Below are 20439 nucleotides of genomic sequence, written 5' to 3'. Positions count from 1 at the left end.
ACAATATTGCTGAAGCTGGCGAGGAGATGCTTTTTATAAGCATTAGACTCCAATCTTCTGAGGGTGAGGATCGTGTCTATTTTATTCACCATTGTACACCAGCATCTAAAGCGCTACCTGGCATGAAGTCAGGACCTAATAAATATTTGTTGAATGAGTAAGTGAATCATAAATGAATGTAATATTTTGTATTTATTGGATCAGATCCTCCCAGTGAATCATTGCCCTCCTGGGTCACTGAGAAGCTGACAACTCAGATTGCATTAAAAATATGGGATATTTTTAGAACTAAGGCTCTTTGACCCATTAGCAACCCACTACCTGGTATGTTTTTAGGGCTGTATAGATATATAATTCAATAAACAAGTATGTATTGAGTTCTATTATTTGAACACTGCTAGACAGATTTGGGAATGGTGCATTGAACAAGACAAAAAAGTCCTTGTTCTCATAGAGTTTACTTTTTTATAGGTTCAGCAACATAATAAATAGATGTATCACATGACTAATGATAATAAATGCCATGAAAAAGCAGAAAGGAAGAAGAGAATGATGGAGGAGCACTATTTATATAGTGTAGTCCCAACCATCTCCCCTGGGGCAAGCATTGTCCAGAGCCTAGAATCAACTTAATGAGGATTTTATGAGGCCTCCCTTTATTCAGCTACACTGAAAACTTTTCAAGGATTTCAGTGGCACCCAAATCAAAAAGATTTGGGGAAATTATTTTCGACTTTATGTTCAGAAATCTATTTAATGAGTGGTTGGTGGGATAAAAGGATGGCGAAAATGGTCAAGAAAGTGAGCTTCTAGAAGAAACAATGGAGAGATTATAATAGCTAACATGCTTTGAGCACATGTGCTCTTAAGTGCTTTGTGTTCATTCTCAATTTATCACCAGAAGATTCCATGCAACAGGCACTATTCTTATCTCCCTTTTATGGCAAATGAGGCACAGAAAGATTAAGTAAGTTGCTAGAAGTCACTCAGCTAGTGGATCAAAAATCCAGTATTGAACCCAGGCAGCCTGACACCAGGACAAAATCATTAAATTATTCCTTGATATGCTGTCTCTAGAATCCAATTGTTTTTAACTACTAATATACACTGCTTCTTTGAAAAGTATAATGAATCATAGGGTGTAAATATTTGAGAAGATTTTTTTTTTATCCCCACAGTAAGCTATAAAATCTACCACAAAAGGATGTGGTATTCCACCAAGACCTTTCTATTCCTTGAGTACAGCACCTTTCTTCCAGCCTCCAGGTCTCTGTGCTTGCAGGTCTCTCTGCCTGGAATGCTCTTCCCTGGGCTCTTAGTCTCATTAATCAAGTCTCCCCTCAGATATCCCTCTTCAGAGAGGCCTTCCCTGTCCACACTATTCCTGGTAACTCGTCATTCCCCATTCACTGTGCTCTTTACCCTATTTTTATTTTCTTCCCAACCCTGATCACTATTTGAAAGTTCTGTTTTTGTTGTTTGTTTTCCCTCCTAGAATGCAAGCACCATGAGGTCAGGGGCAGTGGATGCTTTATTTCCTGAAATTTCTCCAGAGCCTTATCTTGGCCTGGTACCTCACAGAGACTTTAAAAACATTTGAATGGAGCCAGTCCCAATGGCCCAGCGGTTAAAGTTTGGCATGCTCCACTTCGGCAGCCCAGATTTGGTTCCGGGGTACGAACCCACACCACTAGTCTGTCAGTAGCCATGTTGTGGCTGAGGCTCACAGAGAAGAACCAGAAGAACTTATGACTATACACAACTGTGTACTGGAGGTTCAGGGGTGGGAATGGGGGAAAAGAAGAGAAAAGGAGGAAGATTGGCAACAGATGTTAGCTTAGGGCAAATCTTCCTCTGGAAAAAAAAAACACATTTGAATGAATTAATGCTGTCCCTGGGGTCTGCAGACTCACCTCCCAGAGGGCTTTACTTCTGCAGAAGATCATGCTACAGGCAGCATCTGCCCACCACTCTGTGTAGAATTAGAGAGCCAGACGGGAAGGAGAGATCTGCATAGAGGCCTGAGAAATACTTGCCACTAAGCACCCAAAATGAGCTGTGAATGCTCTGAGGGCTGCCAAGGAGACCAGGTATGAAGCTTATTTGCTGGAAGACCAACTTGGTGGGTATTTCTGTAGGTAGGTATCTGCAAAGGTCATTTAAATTTTACATCCTTGTCTAGGTCTTGCTTTATTTTGGTTCCCAACTTGTCTTGGGTCTAATGTTTCCAATGGTTTATTGCCTGTCTTCCCCCACCAGAACATAAGGTCCATGAGAGCAGGGATCCATCTGTCTCTTATACCCCTGGATACTCACTGTCTAGAATCATGCTAAACACATAGTAGGTGCCCAAGAAATATTTAATAAATGGACCAACAAATGAGCCAACACTAAGTTGTGTCTATAGACAAAGGCAGGTGGAAGAACAGAATGGAGCAAACATTTACTGAGTCCCTGCTGAGCCCCAAGCACTGTCCCAGCTGCCTGGAACACACCTTATTTCATTTGTTTACCCTGTTAAGTTGCAAGCTTTGGGAACCTAACTTTTAAGAAGCTAAAATTTATAGAGTGGATGAGGGCTTTTTCCACCTGGTAAAATCGAGTTTTGCTGGGGAAGTGGTTCTTTAAATGAAGGTTGGCTATTGCTGGAAGCCTCAAACTTTAATCAATTTACTGAGGTCTGTGCTACAACCCGATAGTGCTGCATCAAATAAATAATTTGTATGATGCCCAGAGCATATCTGAGGATCAATAGAGAATTGTAACTAAAGCCTTGGCCACTGCTTCTCCTATAGGATCATTTCCATTTATCATCTCCGTTTGAATTTATCTGAATCAGAGCCAAAAATACAATTTCCAAACAGGAGACTGGAAATGAGTGCAAATGAAGTGAATTTGGAGGAAGTTGTTCTCAGCATGTACAGCAAACTTAGCCTGGGTCAGAGAAGAGAGAGTGTAAGTTGGCACAGTGGCACATTTGAGATCGGAGCAGGAGAAATGGTAGGAGAACCAGTTCAGACAATACATGACTGCCCCAAATCTCCAGGCCTGAGCTCTACACAGTCCAGGTCGGCCCATTGCTTGGTGGCATTTGAGAGGCACAATGTGGGGAAACATACATTACATACCCCGGTCCTGAATTACATTGTGAGGTACCCAACGTGGGGAAGACAGCACTTCGAGAAAGTTCTTGAAGGATTAATACCAGATAATAGTCTTTTAAGATGATTCTGTGTGTAAATAGGGCCAATTTCAAAGAAAAATGATCTTCCTTTCAAAAACTGTGAAATAACAGTGCCATTACACATCCCTAACCAGCCATTTAAAAGTACCTCAAAGCTAGTTCTCTCCTGAGGACTTCTTAGCACTCATACCCTCAACGCAAAAGGAAATCGACTCTTTACAGCATATCCTTGAGGACCCCCCCCTCCCCCATATAGAATCTCTACTCAGGTCAGCACATTTATTCTAAGATATTTACAGGACTGTTAGGAACAGTCAAACCACTTTCAAAGGGTTACAGAGGCCAAAACACCACAGTGCAGCCACAGCCTGGGTTTCAGGCCCAGTTCTCACACTAATTAGATGTGTGCTTTGGGCAGTTCACCTAATCTCTCTGCAAGGTGGTGGGCGGGGCTCTGAACCTGGCTTCAATGTCTCTTCCAACTCCTGCTACCTAGTTTGATGTGAATTGCCAGGACCAATGGGGTGCCCTGCCCCACTCACAGGCTGCACCATTCAGAAACTGCTCTGCACAGGCCAGGGAGGAAACTGATGTTGTTTCTGCAGTTCTGCAGCCAGCCAATCTCCAAATGAGACTTCGAGATCAGGGTGCTTATCAACAGTACATGTAACCCCCTTTTCTCCACGAGCATCTCTCCCTGATGCCAAGTCTAGAGTTCCCACCTCTTGGACTAGACATGGAGGGAGGAAGGAAACCATGCAAAACTCAGTAGTGTTGCTTGTATATTTTTTTTACTTTCTGTTATCCTAGGACAGTGTTTCTTGAAGTACTGCACTTGGGGTTCCTTCCTCAGCAGGCGTCAGGGCTTCTTGAAAATGGGAGTTCTTGGGATCCACTCAGGATGTACTGATCCAGAATTTTAGGAGGGGGTGTGAGCCCCTAAATATGCATTTTAAACCAAGCACTGCAGATAATCCTTATGTATGCTCACATTTGGGAAGCACTGTCCTAGAAGAAGGGAGGCAGAACACTTGTGGGTCACTCCACCTGCCTGCTGCTGCTACTCACCAAGCTTATTGATCATTTACTCAACAAAGACTTGTCCCCACCTCCTGCGAGCAGGTGCAATGGCGAATTAAAGCACAAAGGACCTGCTCTCATGGCGCCCATGGTCTAGGAGGAGAAACATGATGAGCAAATCCAAATGTATAAGACGTGAGGCAGAGAGAAAATCTACTCATAAAATGAAGGGTGAGTACCGGGGAGGCGTGCCCTTTCAGATAAGGTCGGCAGGAAGGCTTCGGGGAAGGATGGTATTTGTGCAAAGACTTAAAAGGAATGAGGGAAGGAACCATGTGGCTGAGGGAAGAACACTCCAGGCAGAGGAAACAACAAGGACAAAGGTCCTGGAGAGGGAGTGTGCTTGGTGTTTGAGGAACAGCAAGGAGGTCAGTGTGGCTGGTGTGGGGTGAATGAAGAGGAAAGTTAGAGGAGATAATGAGGTGAGGGTCACCTAGGCCTTGTAGGCCATGGAGGACGTGAGAGTTTACTGGGTAAAACGGGAAGCCATTGGTGGGATTTGAACAGAGACATTACACAATCCGAATGTCCACCGTCTGGTAGCTTGTTTGCTTTATTTCTAGGCTGCCAAATACTCTAGAGTCTGGATTGGTGGGAGTGGAGCAATGATTTATGGTGATAATCTATGATACCTTTATTCTCATTCCTCTCTCAGTCTACTGTCCTTCGTTTATGCTGTGACTCCCTGTTCCTGGCTGACCTCCTGAGGGCAACACGAATTGGGTATTTTGCTTGAGAATTGGGGCAAAGGGTAAGAAAGCTTTGCTAGGGAGGGCAGGCCCAGAAGGTCTTCACTTGTTTATTCACACATTAATTTATTCAACCAGTCTTTAATGAGTATACAGTATGTGCAAGGCGCTGTGCTGCTTTGCATACATTATTTTATTTAATCTCACAACAACACTGAGGTAGGGTTTATGATCACCATCTCATGGATGAAGAAAAGGAGGCTTAGCCAGGAGTAGTCAGTTGGCCATGGGAAGTGTTGGAACTTGGATGCAAAGGCAAGACTGTCTCAGCAAAGACTGTGCTTTTCCTTCATATCAGAGGACAGAGAACAAAGCCCTGGAGCCAGTATGCCTGGGTTCAAATCCTGCCTCTGCTGCCTGCTAACCATGTGACTTTAGGCAAGTTAATTACTATTTTGGGCCTCAGTGTCTGCCTCTGTAAAATGGGGATAATAGAAGTTTCCTCTTCCCTATATTGTCATTAGAACTAAATGAGCTAATACATTAAAATACCTCGAACAGGGCCTGGCACCTAAATCCTCCTTATTATCAGCCTGACTGTAGGTGAAGGCCTAGGAGGCTACTTGAAGGAGACGGAATCTCGAGCCTGTGCAGGGCATGAAAACCATCCTTGTACACATGTAGAAAATAGTCTCAGATTTATGATTTGGTGGTTCTAAGAAATAGCTTCCAGTTCAACTTAAAGATCTAGGCGCAGGCAGCATTGTCTAGACGTAGAATGGCCAGCTTTGGCAGAGGGTAAGCTCTCCATCACTATCTTATCAGGAACATTGTGAGGCGGTTCAGGGAGCCTGTGAAGGACTGGACTAGATGGTTTCAAGTTTTCTCCCAAACAGATATTCTATGATCCTTTCCAATGGATGGAAATGGGTGGTATAAAGACCTGGGTTGGTGTTGTTTTTCTTTTTGTTTTTAACTGAATTGTGTTGCCATTAGGCCAGGCTGAACACACAACTTCATGGTAGCCAATGTCATGCCTTCTTGGTTAATGCTATCTGCTTGGCTCCTGAAGAATTTTAAATGTAGGGTTCCTGCCCACATTCTTAGACATTCTATCATCTGGTTATAGGACCGTGAAAAGAGTGCTTCATATTTAACATAGGACATGGCTTCCTAACCTTTGCTCATAAGACTGACTTTTGGTCAACTCTCCCCGAAGAGGGCCACTTTGCTGTTTATATATAAATATACATAGCTGAGCTTATGTAGCGTTCTCTCTAGAGGCTTTGATGCAGCAACTTATTGGTTCTGTCCTAAGACAGCCTTTCTCTTCCTTCTAAATGTTGTGCTTTGCAAATGCTGTGTCTGGAAGAGCAAACTCACTCTATTTTTCAATGCCTGGAATGTTTACTGCATCTTCAAAACAGAGCATAGTGTGATCCTGCCATTGCTCATTGAGAATAAAAATTTCTTTGTCTGGATGCCAAGATAATGGACATGTTTCCATGTTCATAAGAATGTTCTATTCAGACACAAATACACCTTGAGGAATTTGTGGCATCCTGGAGCTATCCACAAGTCTACTGTAATGCAGCAATAAGGACTGCTGTTAGCAACCACATATTTCTGTTTTGAGTGGCCAACTCCTTAAAATGTGTCCATTCCTTCTTAGCCCCTCTGATCTATTCTCTTCACAGCAGTCATAAGAATCTTTTCATGCTGCAAATGTGGTCAGTTTTTTTCCTGCAAAATTTATACCCTTAAATAATTTCTAGTTGCCCTTTGGATTAAGGCCAAACTCCATAATTCATATCACAGGGACACATGGGGTCACACCACTCTAAAGCCTCATTCTCCACTGTAATCCTTCTTGGTCTCTATGCCCCAAGCACACTGGCCTTCCTTCAGAACCTACCATTCACCATGACCTTCTGTTAACATGCCCTTGCAAACATGCTCTCCTTTGCCTGGAAAATTCTCTCATTCTGCCTAGTTAAGTTTCATTCACCCTTCAGATCTTAGCTCAACTGACACTGCTTCACTTGACATCCTTCTTCACTGCTTCAGCTGAAGACATCCTTTTCTTCCTGCACATTACAAAACCCTATTAGGCCTTGTCTAACATCATGTCTTCTCCATTGCAGCATTTTCAGTTTATGTTAGTTTATTAGATTAATTTATTCGTATTCCATAAGGGTAGGAACCATATCTATTTTTACTAGCAGTGAACCCACTGCCAGCCAATATCTGACATATATGAGAGAGATTCTTTATGTGTGTGTTTGTATTTTTTGAATAAATAAATAACTTCTCTTGCAAGGAGCTTCACTGACTACTGAATTTGCTCCTAAAATTTCCAGGAAAGAGGCATCCTGTGTATCAACAATAGGATCTGGAGTGGCTTTCACACACATCTTTGAAGCCACACAGTTGTTTGCCTTCTGTTTGCTTCTCTTATTAACTGAGCTTTTGCAGACACTTGTAAAGATAAAGGCCCTTCCATCTCTGCCTATCTTTTCTTCCAGCTCAATCTGCCAGTGAAGAAACAATGACTCAGAAAACTAATGGGCCAGTCTTTCTAACGATGGTGATGATTTCACCGCCAGTGATTTTTCTATTAGATTTATAAAATTGAGTCAAAATGAAGGAATTGCCTTGGGGCACAAGTACAAAAGACAAACAACGAGTTCAGAAACACAAATCAGAATAGCACTGACCACTGTATATTGCAAGCAAGCACCAGTCAAGGAGATATAGATTGAAAGAATCAAAGAATGAGAAACGGAACTTTTTTTGATGGGAACATGATGAAATGGGAGGAACCCAGGATTTGCAATCAGACCAGCTTGGTGTCACCCCTGGTATGACCTGGACAAAGGTACTGTTACAGTAAGTACAGGTACCATCTGTTAAGTGGCTACTAGGCACATTCCACTCACTGTCTTTAATACCTACAATAAGCATGAAAAGCAAGCATTATTACCTCCATTTTATAGTTGAGAAAACAGGCACTCACAGGATAACTAATTATAAGTCATACTTGGAACTCGTTTATCTGATTCCAAAGCCAAAGTCTTTTCCAAATAGATATTTCACCTCATCAGTCCTCTCTCAATATCTTCCCCATAAAATGTAGATACCATCAAGCAGAATTCTTGTGATAGTTATGTGCATGTGATAATAACACATGGAGAGTGCTTGGCACCAAGATGGCTTTTATTAAACATTATTTTCTCTCCTCCCTATTTTTTATCAGCTGCTGAGTTCCTTATGGCTTTTATTAGAAACACTTGAAAATGGGTTACTGGTCCCAGTTTCTGATTTAATACAGGAAGACTCAAGGGGGGGGGGGACGTACTTCACAAAGCACTATCATTTAATCTCACACCAACACCACCAGCTTTTATAATATTCCCATTTGATTCCAAGGCACTGCAGGATCAGCCAATTTCCCAAGGGACATCAATGTCAGAAGAGGACCGGAATCTAGGTGTCTGGACAGCTGGTCCAGGACTCTTCCCATCGCCACATTATATCAAAGTGCACAGGCAAGAGTTGATTTCCGGGGCTTCTACTAATATGAATCATATTAATAATAACAACAGTCAACTCTTATCGAGCTCTTAATTCGCACTGGGTACCACACTATATACTCTGTATGAATTATCACATTTACTTACTAAAGCAAGTCTTTGATATGTGCATAATTTTTATCCTTTTCATAGATGGCAAAACTAAAGCCCAAGAAGTTGAATGCCTTTCTCTATATTAGGTAGATGTGTTAGCCAGTACCTGAATATAAAATCTTGAAGCAAATTCATAGCTGCCATGAAACAGACAAATGCTCAGTAGACTTCCATTGTACGTGTAAGTGGATGACACTGACCTTGAATCTTCCCAGGACAGCCACTTTTCTGCCAGACATCAAAGGTCTTGACCGAAAGCAACCTGTTCTCAGCTGCAGGATTTTACTCTGTCACTTCAGTGGGATCCGCAAATGATCAATCACTTTCTCCCAGAGCTCTTCCCTTAAGCTTTGAATATACTCCTCAACCCGTACCATTGTTTATCACAGACTCAGGTTCCTGCCTCTGACTGATCAGAAGACTCACCTGGGGAACCTTAAAAACCAGGATTCCTGGGGCCCACTTCCAGTCTGATTCAACAGGGCTGTGGTGGAGACGGCCCTGTACATTTGCCACAGGTGATTCTCATGCATAGCCAGGGTTAAAACCTACTGTTGGAGTCGTGTGCATCTGCCTTTCTCTGCTCTGCCAGACTGTAACTTCTTAAAATAGGGATGAGTCTTTTTCATCTTTTAAGTTCCCATGAGCTGAGAACAATGCATGAAATGTTGTAGACAGTACTATGGGGCAGATAAGAGCCTGGACTCTGGAGTTAGGCAGTCTGGGTGCAAACCCTGATCTACCACATATTAGCTATGTGGTTTTGTGTAAGTTACTACACCGTTCTGTGCCTTGTTTCCTCATCTGTAAAATGAGGACAATTAACAGTAGTATTTATGTCATGATGTCTTTGTGAGATTTACGTGAGGTAGTAACTATAGAGTATTTAGCACAGGATCCGGCATATAACAAGTCCACAATCATGCTAGCTATGTAGGTAGGCAAAAAATTCAATCCACATGGAACTATTAGTGCCTATATGTGACTGTCGCTGTAGTATATGCAGTGAGGAATACCAAAAAATAACATTGAGTCCCATTCACTGAACACTCACAGGCATTATGCCAGGTGTTTTATAAACATTATCTTTTTCACCTTCATAAAAATCCTTTGATATGCTATTATTAGAGAAGGAAATACACCAGTTAAGTAACTGAAGGTTACTCAGCAGGTAACCATCAGTGCTGAGATTGGAACTCAGCTTCATCTGGTTTCAGAGCCCGCCCATTCTTTCCACTGTGTTACTAAGACTTCATATAAGTGTTCGTCCACACATCCATTCATTCAATCAACAAGTATCTGTTACATGTTTCCTGCATACTGGAAACTATTTTAGGTACTGGAGATATAGGAATGAACAAAACAGAGAAAGCCTCTGCTTTCATGTAGCTTACATCCTATGATGTAGAAAGAGAGGCAATAAATAAATAAATGGATATATAACGTGTCAGGTAAAGATAATTGCTATGAAGTAAAAATAAAGCAGGGTAAAAGTAACTGGGGAGTGTATGTGTGTTTGTGTGTGTGTGTGTGTGTGATGTTTTAGATGGGAAGGCCAGGAAAGGCCTCTTTGATGAAGAAACATCTGAGTGATGGATGTGATAAGATGTGATTGGATTCTGGATATTTTTAGGTTAAGCCTAGAGGATTTACTGTAGAATTGGAAGAAGAATAGGAGAGAAAGAAGGAAATCAAAGATGACTCTGAGGTTTTTGGCTTGAGTAACTAGGAGAATGGAGATCTTATTCACTGAGCTGGGGAAGAATGCTGGACAAACAGGTTTTTCTGGAGAGGAAATCAGTTCTATTTTGAGATCTCTATTATGCATCCAAGTAGAAATGTTGGGTAGGCGGTCAGAAGTACAAGTCTGTATTTTAGGTGAAAGGTTGGAGCTGGAGATGCAAATTTAATAGATGATATTTAAGACCATGGAACTGGAGGAGATTACCCAGGACCAAGCATAGATTATGGAGGGGACTGAGGCCTGGGCTCCAATATTTACAGTTCGAGAAGATGATAAGGAACCAGCAGGGGAACCTGAGGACTAGCCAGTGAGGGAGAAGAAACAGAAAGTGTGGGTCTTGAGGGCAAGACAAGAAACTCTTTCAAGAAGGAAGCAGTGATCATCTGTGACGATGCTGCTGAGAGCTGTAGTAAGAGGAAGACTGACAAAGAATGATTGGGTTTGTCAGTGTGGTGGTCACTGGCGACTCTCAAGAGCAATTTTGGTGGAGGAGTGGAAAGAGCAAATCAGAGGAAAAGAGGTGGCAACTGTATGTGTAGATGACTCTTTCAAGGCACTTTTCTGAAAAGAGGAGTAGGAAATAGGGCAGTAACTGGAGGAGGATACAGGACCATGAGATGAGTATCTAAAGTGAGATGATTTACAGCATGTTTGTGGACTGCAAAAATGATCCTGTAGAGAGGAAAGACTTGATGATAACAGAGAGAGAGGGGACAAGTGCAGGCGTGAGGGGCTTGAGTAGGGGACCCAGGTGGATTCAGCTCACAAGCAGGGGGCTGGCCTTAGATGAATGCAGGGACGATACATCTATCATACATAAAAATGTCAAAAGAAAATTTTAAATGTAAAGCAATGCCAAACAATGTAAGATCTTTGTCTCATTTAATCCTTACAATAACCCCTTGAGGTAATGTAATATTATTTCCATGTTACAGAGAATCACAATGTGCCTTTGGGAGAAACTTTAAATGTAGGTATGTATTTGTGAAGATGAGAAAATGAGTAGTCAGGGTAAGCTGTGGGTGGAAGTGCATTTGATGTGGGCCTGAAGAGTGGGTTGGTTCTAAATACATGGCAGGGGGCTGAGAAGAGAATTCCAAAACCATGAAAAATGAGAATTTCATAAATGTTTAAAAAGGCACAAAAATATAGTAATTAATCCTTTCTTAGCAAGTACTTTGGAACCAGACTGCATGGGTTCTAATCCTGGCTCTTGTACTTAACAGCTGTGTGGCCTTGGACAAGTTACCTAACTTCCATGTGTCTTGGTTTCCTTATGTATAAAATGAAAGTAAGAACAATGCTTATGTTGTAGGATTGTTGTGGGGAATATACCATCATACTTATATCCGTGTTCTCAAACAGCGACATTGTGCCTAGCAAACAGAAAGCACTGTCTGTTTTACTTATTTTGTTATTATGACATAATAAAGTGTTAAAAATGTGTATTTTTTGCTCTGTGTGTGTGTGTGTGTGTGTCTAGATTTCTAATAAGCCTGCTTTTGGGTGTCATTGGAAGATATCCTGCTTCAAAAAGTTTTCTCCTCTTGAAGGAGTATCTTTGATAGAAGATAGGTGGATCTGTTTATCCACACTCCCATTTCCTGCCTCACTTAAGAATTTCTTTTTTTTTGTTTTGTTTTTGAGGAAGATTAGCCCTGAGCTAACTGCTGCCAGTCCTCCTCTTTTTGCCAAAGAAGACCGGCCCTGAGCTAACATCCATGCCCATCTTCCTCTACTTTATAAGTGGGACACCTACCACAGCATGGCTTCTGCCAAACGGTGCCATGTCTGCACCCAGGATCTGAACTGGCGAACCCCTAGCCGCTGAAGAGGAACATGAGCACTTAACCGCTGCGCCACCAGGCTGGCCCCCAAGAATTTCTTGAGCGTCTAATCAGAGTCCAGTTCTGTGCTAACCAGGATGCAGAGACTGCAGATGGAAAGGGTAGAACCCCTGTGCCCGAGCTGCTACTGGCTCTCAGGAGACAGACGTGTAAATAGATCGTTTCAATACAATCGGAAGGCTGTTCTCACACTGATGCTCAGAAGGAAATGTGCAATGTAAAGGTTAAGAGCACTGATTTTTGATTCAGGTGGTTTAGACTTGAGTCTCGACTCTGCCACTTTCCTAACCGTGGCTCTGGGTAAGTCAGGTGTGTGTCAGTTTCCTCACCTATAACATGGAGATAACAGCCTCTGATACAAGAGATTGTGTGAGGAGCAAATGAGATTATCCATGCACAGCCCTCAACCCACAGCCAGTGATCCACAGGCCTTGTGGTACTGTTCAGCTTCTCCTTCTCATTTCTTCTTCCCACTATTATTGCGGTTTTTGTGACTCATAATAACAACTCCATCTTTGGAGTTGTTGAGGAAGTCTTCCTAGAAAGGCTTGCCTTGAGCTGAGTTTTAAGGGATGAGCAGGGGCTTGCTGCATGGAAATGTGATGAGACAACTCAGGAGAAGGAAATGGCACATGGCAAGGCACATTACTGCTGTCCCTTTAGGAAAAGAAAGCGCCTCTACTCATTTGTTAGCCCCTAAAAAAGGCCCTCCCGTGTTGGGTGCCAAATTAGATCCACCAGCAAACATCGGCAAAGTTCCTCATACTTGACCAGCTCTCTCATCCCTGTGGGCCTCCCTGTCCCCTCTATCCTGTCTGGAATGGCTTCTTTCTGACCGTGACTGGGATTTTGTTCCTTAATCCTGAAACGATCTTGCTGGATGAATCCTTCCCTACCACAGGGGAGGGAGTTATGTGCTGTCTTAATGAGGTCCACAGAGAAGGGAAGAGAGTCCAATTGTCTTCTCAAAACCCTGTTTGTGCATCAGTGTTATTTAATTGCCTTTTTTTCCTGTTTGTATCTTCTTATTTCACGTTAAAGTAGAGCATGGTAATAAAACCAGTCCCCTCAAGTATGGCCTCAGAAAGCTCCCCAACCGGCAATGGTTAAAATGACTTGCATTCATGTGGAGTTAATGCTTTGAAGAATGTTTTCACGTATGTTCTTAAACCTTATCTGTGCAACAACCTGGGTATTTGTCATCTTTTCATTCAACAAAAACGTATTGAGTGCCTATTATGTACTGGGCATTGTTCTGGTGTTGGGGGTACAACAGAGACCAAACTACCTGTGGGTTTTGCTCCCACAAAGGGTCCTGCTCCCTTCAGTCTAGAAGGGGGCCAGGTATTAACAGTTACATCAGATGTAACAGTTAAAAGAGTTACATCAGTCCGGTCACAATGGCAAACTATGACAGGTGCTCTGAAGTAAAGCAACCCAGTTCTTTAAGAGCTATGACCAGCTGAGGGTCAAGGATGGTTTCTCAGCTTGAGCTGAGAGTTGAAGGCTAGAATTAATAAGGAACGGGGCCGAGGGGAGAAAGAAGCATCCCAAAAGTTTGTGGTTGAAGGGAGAATACTGAGAAATCAAAGAAGACGTGTGTGGCCGGAGACCAGGAAAGATGGAGTGTGTTTGGGATCAGGCAGGGGAGTCAGGCATGAGTCAGAATATGAAGGCCCTGGTAGAGCATGGGAAGCCTTTGAGAGGTTTTAAATGCAAATGTGTTTGCGTTTGACGGGGTGGAGTGGTTACACGATCATATTTTACAAAATTATTTTGACTACAAGATGGAGAACCAAATCTCTGTCTGATGGATAAAGAAACAGGCTTGAGGACTGAGAGTGAGAGAGGGAAGGAAAAGGAACTAATACTTGTGGACCACACGTTCGTTTACTCTGTGTACAGATGTGTTACTGTACATAATGTGCTTAATGTCTTAGACATAGTAAGTACAAGTGAAGGCTGATTATTATTACTATTACTATTTGCTACTCCTATTATTATTATCACCCTGTGTATGGCATTCTGAATGTATTTCTTTGCAACCATTCTAGGGCGTAACATTACCCATGTTTTACAGATGAGGAAACCAAGGGTCAGAGAGGTTAAATAACTACTGAACATCACCCAGTTGGCATGTGGCAGGGCTGGCATTCAAAGCCCATGATCTTCCTGTGCTGAGAAAACAATGTGCAAACAAAGGTGGGAGGACAACCCAAGTCTTTTAAGTAGGATGTCCCATCCGCTAAGATGCTTAGGAATTGTTGAAGCTCTTAAAGTTGGTCTAGAATTACCCCTGAGGGGATTGTTTGGGTCGTTTGTATTTATTTGACTTTCACAGAGATATGCACAAATTATTTCTTCTCTGCTTTTTCAATTAAATAAAATATGAAGTTCACAGCCATAACTTTTCCAGAATAGACTACAGGGTGACATGATTACTGACAATATAAAAAGAAAAACACAAAGTCAACTTCATTCTGACATGTTTTTCTCCTCAGACAAACTCTAAATAAGTGTAACTGGTTTCTGGTGACACAGTGATGTGTTTGAAGAAACCACTCATTGCTTAAGATAATGGAATAAATAAAGAAAACTTGAATGTCTAAGAAAGTGCATGGGGCATGGGACTCAAAAACGGATAGTACCTATCATGTACCAAGCTTTAGGAAGAACTTCACATTTAATTCTCAACATCTTGGGAGTAGGTCTTTTCATTTCCACTTATTGATAAAACTGGGGTATAAAGCAACTAGGTGTCTTGACCCCGGTTGCTTGGTATTTATTTAACTCATGTTCTTTCCACTACGAACCAGAGCCTCATCCATGTTAACATTTGACAGATGATATTATCCCCACCCATTGTCTTTATTAGGTTTATGACAAATTTAAAGACATGTCTCCCCACCTCCCACTTCTAAATCTGATGATAGTTGGTGAATCAGAGGTTGTTTTGACATGAACAAAATGGGATTTCCATTTTGATAGAATGAATCAGTTAAATTTGATTAAAAAACAGTTCAAGAAAGTTCTTATTGTTTTTGTCTATATGAGGTAGAATGTTTAATTTGATTAATATACAAAACAGCAACTGAATAGACCAAGTGTTTGAGTTCTCAAAGTCTAAGCTGGAGGACAGGATGGGGAACAAATCATAAATAGAAAAGTCATCTAGACAACTTCCTATATGAATTTAGATCTTTTGTATTTGGAAAGTTCCCCTGGAAATTTCCATCCATGCTACCCCTCACCTTCCCCAGTATCTAGGGCCTTACTAGGTTTCTCTCCATGAGGGAGGAAAGATTTCTCAATGGGTCATCTTCTTTAGCTACCAATAAATTTGTAAAGGAAATCTCCAATTGAAAAAAATCTATGAAGTATCAATGTCTATGAAAATTACCATCCTCAGTCTCAATTCAAAAGTGATCCCAAATTTCTACTCCCTTTTTCTGTCAGTACTGATTGAAAACCACCTATGACATAACACATGCTTCTCTCATTTTATATACACAGCCTCCAATCCCAGGCTCCTACTCTGAGGACGAGGAACAAGGGTGGGTTTTCAGAACAGCCTGCTCACCAGCTCAGTTCCAGAAGAGTGTGGCTGGACCTGAAGCAGAGTCACAGCTCCTTACCACCCTCAGCCTCTTCAGTCAAGTACCGCTTTTAGGACAACCTCTAAAGCTGAAAAGCAGCCTGCCAGTTGCTTTTCTTTTTTCCCCTTTCCCCTACCCCTCACCCTGCCTGAGGAAGATTGGCTCTGAGCTAACATCTGCCCCAATCTTCCTACACTTTTTTATGAGGGATGCCACCACAGCATGGCTTGATGAGCAGTGGGTAGGTCCACGCCCGGGATCCAAACCTGTGAACCCTGGGCCACAGAAGCAGAGGGTGCGAACCCAACCACTATGCCCTGAGCTGGACCCCTAGTTGCTTTTCTTGAAATTGCTCTTTTTCAAGAATGTGTCAGATCAAAAGAAACAGGCAAATCACACACAGAAGATGTATGACCAGCTACCGACTTTAGAAATGTTGAAACCTGCGGTGCTTAGTTGAAGGTGAATGGCCAGAATGTTTACAAGGCACACACACGTGCACACAGAAAGTACACACACGAATGGATATCATGTTAGGTTAGAAGGCAGCAGAGGTGGTCCTGAAAAGGACCAATGGGGGACTATTTGTACAAGGCTGAGCTCACCCTCTCCTTAAGGCGTTAACTTAGGACCCCCACAAACCACATTTCCAGCAAGTGCTGAAAGTCAGCTGTGTTCTTCCTGTTCTGCAACCCAAGTCCAGACTCCGAGCAAATCAATCCGACAATCGACACTCCACAGTCATGTAGTAAGCTAATTCTATTTTGCTAATTGCTTTCTTGGGTATGCACCAAGTTATTAAACAGACAGTGACAAAACAGAGAGCTTGGAGAAAGGTCTGTGGCAGCAGCTACTGAGAATTTTTTCCTTAACATTAGTTCCAGTTACTTGTCTGCATGTTGGGTAGATCAAGAAAAATTGGCAAAATATTTTTGAATTTTTTTCTAATCAGCTGTCTCAGCTTTGAGATCACCTTTGCAACATTTTCCTGCTCTTCAGAAAATACTTCCCTTTCCTTGTAGAAGACAGACTGATTTTAGAAGCTGATCTAAGTCTGTCAGATGCAAGCTTTTGCCAGGAACGACAGTCATCTACCAGCTACAGAAAGCAGCATCAGCAGAGCCTGAGAAGTCATACACCAGCCCACTTTTTCCCACCCGCCCAGACACTCTCCCTCTCTGGTCTGTACCTTCCGTGTGGCAGCTGGAAGAGAGGATGGTATTCGGAGGTCTGAAGATGTAAGGCAGGTAACGAGAGAAGCATTTCATCTTCCAAAAAAAATAAAAAATGAAAATCTAAATAAAAAACCAGTCTCCTGAATCCATAAGGATTCTCTCGGCCTTTAAAGCTGGCTACATCACCAATATGTTTATGTAGGTTCTCTCCCAGATCTGCAAAGCTGGGAAGCCCGAGGAATAACTGGAGATGGGTCCCATTTTGCCATCAGCGCCAGGAAGCACTGCCTTACATTTCTGCATGCAGCTCAAACTCAGAAGCCCCCAAGCAAGCCGGGATATAGCCTCTTCATTGGCTGCAGCTCCTCCGAGCAGGATTTGCTGAGTAAGTCAGTCCTGCCTGTAAACACACGCTGGAATGCCCTGCCTGAAACCTCTACCTTTTCCCGTGTGGTCAGTTTCTCTTTTAGCAATAGAAATCCAGCAGGAGATGGGAGTAGTGAGGATGAGTGACCATCTCTTATTTAGCTGAAAGATCAGATGAAACAAAGCAGCATAGTGTTCCGCCCTGGAGAGAGACGGCTGGTAAAAGGAGCCACCCGTAACGCCATGGGTCTCAGGAATATTAAAGTACAGTGCAATGAAATGGGTCTCTGTCCTTGCTTAATCTAGATTTAGTTCTATTTTTTTTTTAACACGAAAGCCCAAACAATAGGACCATTTATCATTTAGGTGAAGCCAAAAGCTGGGTTGAGTAGTCGGTGACAGAGGGCTAACACAGACAGATTCTGTTCTCCACTATGGCTTTTTTTTTTCCTGCCAGCACTGACACCAAGGCAATAACTTAGTTCTGAGTTATTTGCTGTACAAATTTAAAGCCACAATGCAAGAATAGAGACTAAACCCGAGGGAAACGACCCTTCACTAACCCGAACGGCGCGTGAAAACGTGGAAAAAGGAAGTTGATGCAAGGACAGTACAACTTTACCAAAACTCTCACTGAGATTTCAAATGAGAGAGAGAGAGAATGAGAATGTTAAAGGACATGACCGATCACCAAATACAAGTAATCTGAATTGGGGACCCGGTTTGGTTGTGACCCATGAAATAGTAACGACTTTGGAAATTTCATCACTGGAAGGCAAGCACAAGGCATCAGTTTGGGATTTATAAGTTCTGTCAAAGACCCTACTGTATATGATGAAGAAAAAGAGGCGAATGTCTTTTATGCTGCATTCGGAGGCACAAGAAAATGATTTAAATGCTCTATAAAAGAAAACCAATATTCCCCTGAGTGCGATTTTAAAAAATAAGATTTAATATAAAAGTGTGCCTTGAAATCTGATAGAATAATTTTTAAGCCTTATAGGCTCTCCTCTTTACAAAAAGACTTAACTTAGCACGGGAGGAATGTGTTGGTCTGCCCACGAAATCAAAGACTTAGAGCCATGAAGTAATGATAGTGTCAGTCCAGGCCATGATAATGTGAACTGACTCTTCCACCAATACGCTCTCTGACTTCTGGGCCATTGCAACATGATGGCAAACTACTGGCAGGGACAGGACATTTAGCCCTTCAATAATCATATAACCCATCACTTCCTTAAACCCAGAGACCTGGCAAGGTCAGGCCATCTCAAGTAAGGTGCTGTGTAAACAATGCCTAAATGGTCTGGTTTGGTTGTGTGGGTAATCTCGAACTCATGACAGAAGAGCATATCCAGAGGTGTCTTCCTGAGAGAGACTGCCCATCTACCTTGGATCAGGAGTGAGTTCGAGTGGAAGGAGTGCGGGCTCTGGGCTCAATATGACCCAAGTTTGAATCCCGGTGCATTCATTTACCAGTTGGGTAGAAATGATCAAAATTTTAACATACATGTGCCTTAGTTTTCTGCATTGATAGAATGGGAAAAACAACAAGCTTTTCCTTGTGTATTCTTGGATGAAGTGAGACAATAAGCACATGAAGCACCTGGCACATTGTAGATACTTGATAAACTGTCACTGCCAATATTGCTCTTACTTTTATTGGCCTTCTCTGAATTTCTACAGCCATATACCAACCTAAGAGCAGTGCAAGAACGAGTGTGGTTAAGAGGGGTGGTGCTATAATTAGACAGCCAAGGCTAAGCCTGCCTTTGGAGTTGACTTACTATGTGATCTTGGGAAATTTGCTTAACATCTCTAAGCTTCATTACCTATCTAATAAGGATAATAATAGAATCTCACACAATATTGTGAGGGCCATATAGGATAGTTGATTTGAAGGGTTTAGCACACTGCTTAGCACAATATAAGTGCCTTATAAGTTTAATTGCTGTTATTTATAACAGTAATATCAGCCCTTAATTACAATCACAGTCTCTTAATTATCTTTACTTACCCATCTTGTCTAAACTATGAAATTGTAAACTTCTTGAGGGAGATATCAATGTCTAATTCATCTTTGTACCCCCCGTGCCTCACCAGTGCCTGGCACAAGGGTGGTACTCAATAACTGTTAGCTGAGTGAGTAAATGAATGAATGAATGGATGAATCAATATATATGGAGAAAGTTTCAGAAAAATGTTTTATACTTTTTGTGTAGAGGTCCTTCATGGCACAAACGAAGCGAATTTGAGCCCATCATAAAGCTGGAATGTATCACTCAAGCAAAGATATCACGGAATTCATGAATAGATATTTTTTAACTTTGCATATTTCAGTCTTAGATAAACAGTAGGCATTTAGTAAATACCTTCTGAGTCAATGGTAGGCACTCAGTAAGTACTTCCTGAGTGAAAAACTACTCATCGATGCTGCTACCATAGTTATCCTCGAAGAACCAAACAAACAAAAGTTTTTAAAAATCCGTGGAAAAGAACCCAACTGTCTCCTCCATTAAAAACAAGGTCAATGGGGCTAGCAACCAATTTCCAAATGCACCACTCCAAACCACCCAGTACCTCTTGACCTCAACTGACAACATCTTCTACAATCTCAGTTTAAAATGACTGGTTTAGTGCCAGGCCTAGATACCCTTCGTACCCACATGCAGAATGGGCAAGGGTCAGAAAGAACAAACGTGAAATTTCCTCCAACAGGTGATTCTGACGCAGGTAGTTTGCTCTGCACCATTTGAACTGCTTCAGTGTGTTTTCATGTCTTTTTTCTCTTTGATTCTCTGAACAACCCCATTTTACAGAAAACTGAGAGGGTATAACAATATATCCAAAGACAAACACCCCCTAAGGAGATCCAGTGTTTTGCACCAGAATCACTTGGTGAACTTGTGAAGAATACAGGTTTCACAGCCCTCAAGTCTATTGATTCAGACTCTCTGGGGACAGACAATGAACCTGCATATTTAACATGCCAAGTGCTTCTTATTTTAAAGTTTAAGCGTCTCTACAGTAAGGTATTTAATTTTGTGCTTTGTCTTGAAGGGTCAGGGTAAC

At 42.0% G+C, this 20439-nt stretch overlaps 1 protein-coding gene across 7 annotated transcripts in view; it reads right to left on the bottom strand.

Annotated features, from left to right (window-relative positions):
* PPP2R2B (protein phosphatase 2 regulatory subunit Bbeta) overlaps window positions 1-20439 on the bottom strand; it is a 436961-nt gene that overhangs the window by 391018 nt on the left and 25504 nt on the right. The window contains exon 1 of one of the 7 annotated variants that reach the window (XM_070569300.1): window positions 17016-17683. The exons of 4 other annotated variants lie outside the window; for them this stretch is intronic. In XM_070569300.1, coding sequence (XP_070425401.1) covers window positions 17016-17094 — 79 coding nt within the window. In that variant the 5' untranslated portion in view covers window positions 17095-17683. Of the gene's footprint in view, window positions 1-17015; window positions 17684-20439 lie in introns of those variants that run through there. 2 more of the 7 variants (XM_070569296.1, XM_070569306.1) reach the window with 2 other exon arrangements.

The sequence above is a fragment of the Equus przewalskii genome, chromosome 13, assembly GCF_037783145.1.
Source record: "Equus przewalskii isolate Varuska chromosome 13, EquPr2, whole genome shotgun sequence".
NCBI lineage: Eukaryota > Metazoa > Chordata > Mammalia > Perissodactyla > Equidae > Equus > Equus przewalskii.
The sequence above is the reverse complement of the archived record's forward strand: the minus strand, read 5'-3'. Positions and strand labels throughout refer to the sequence as shown.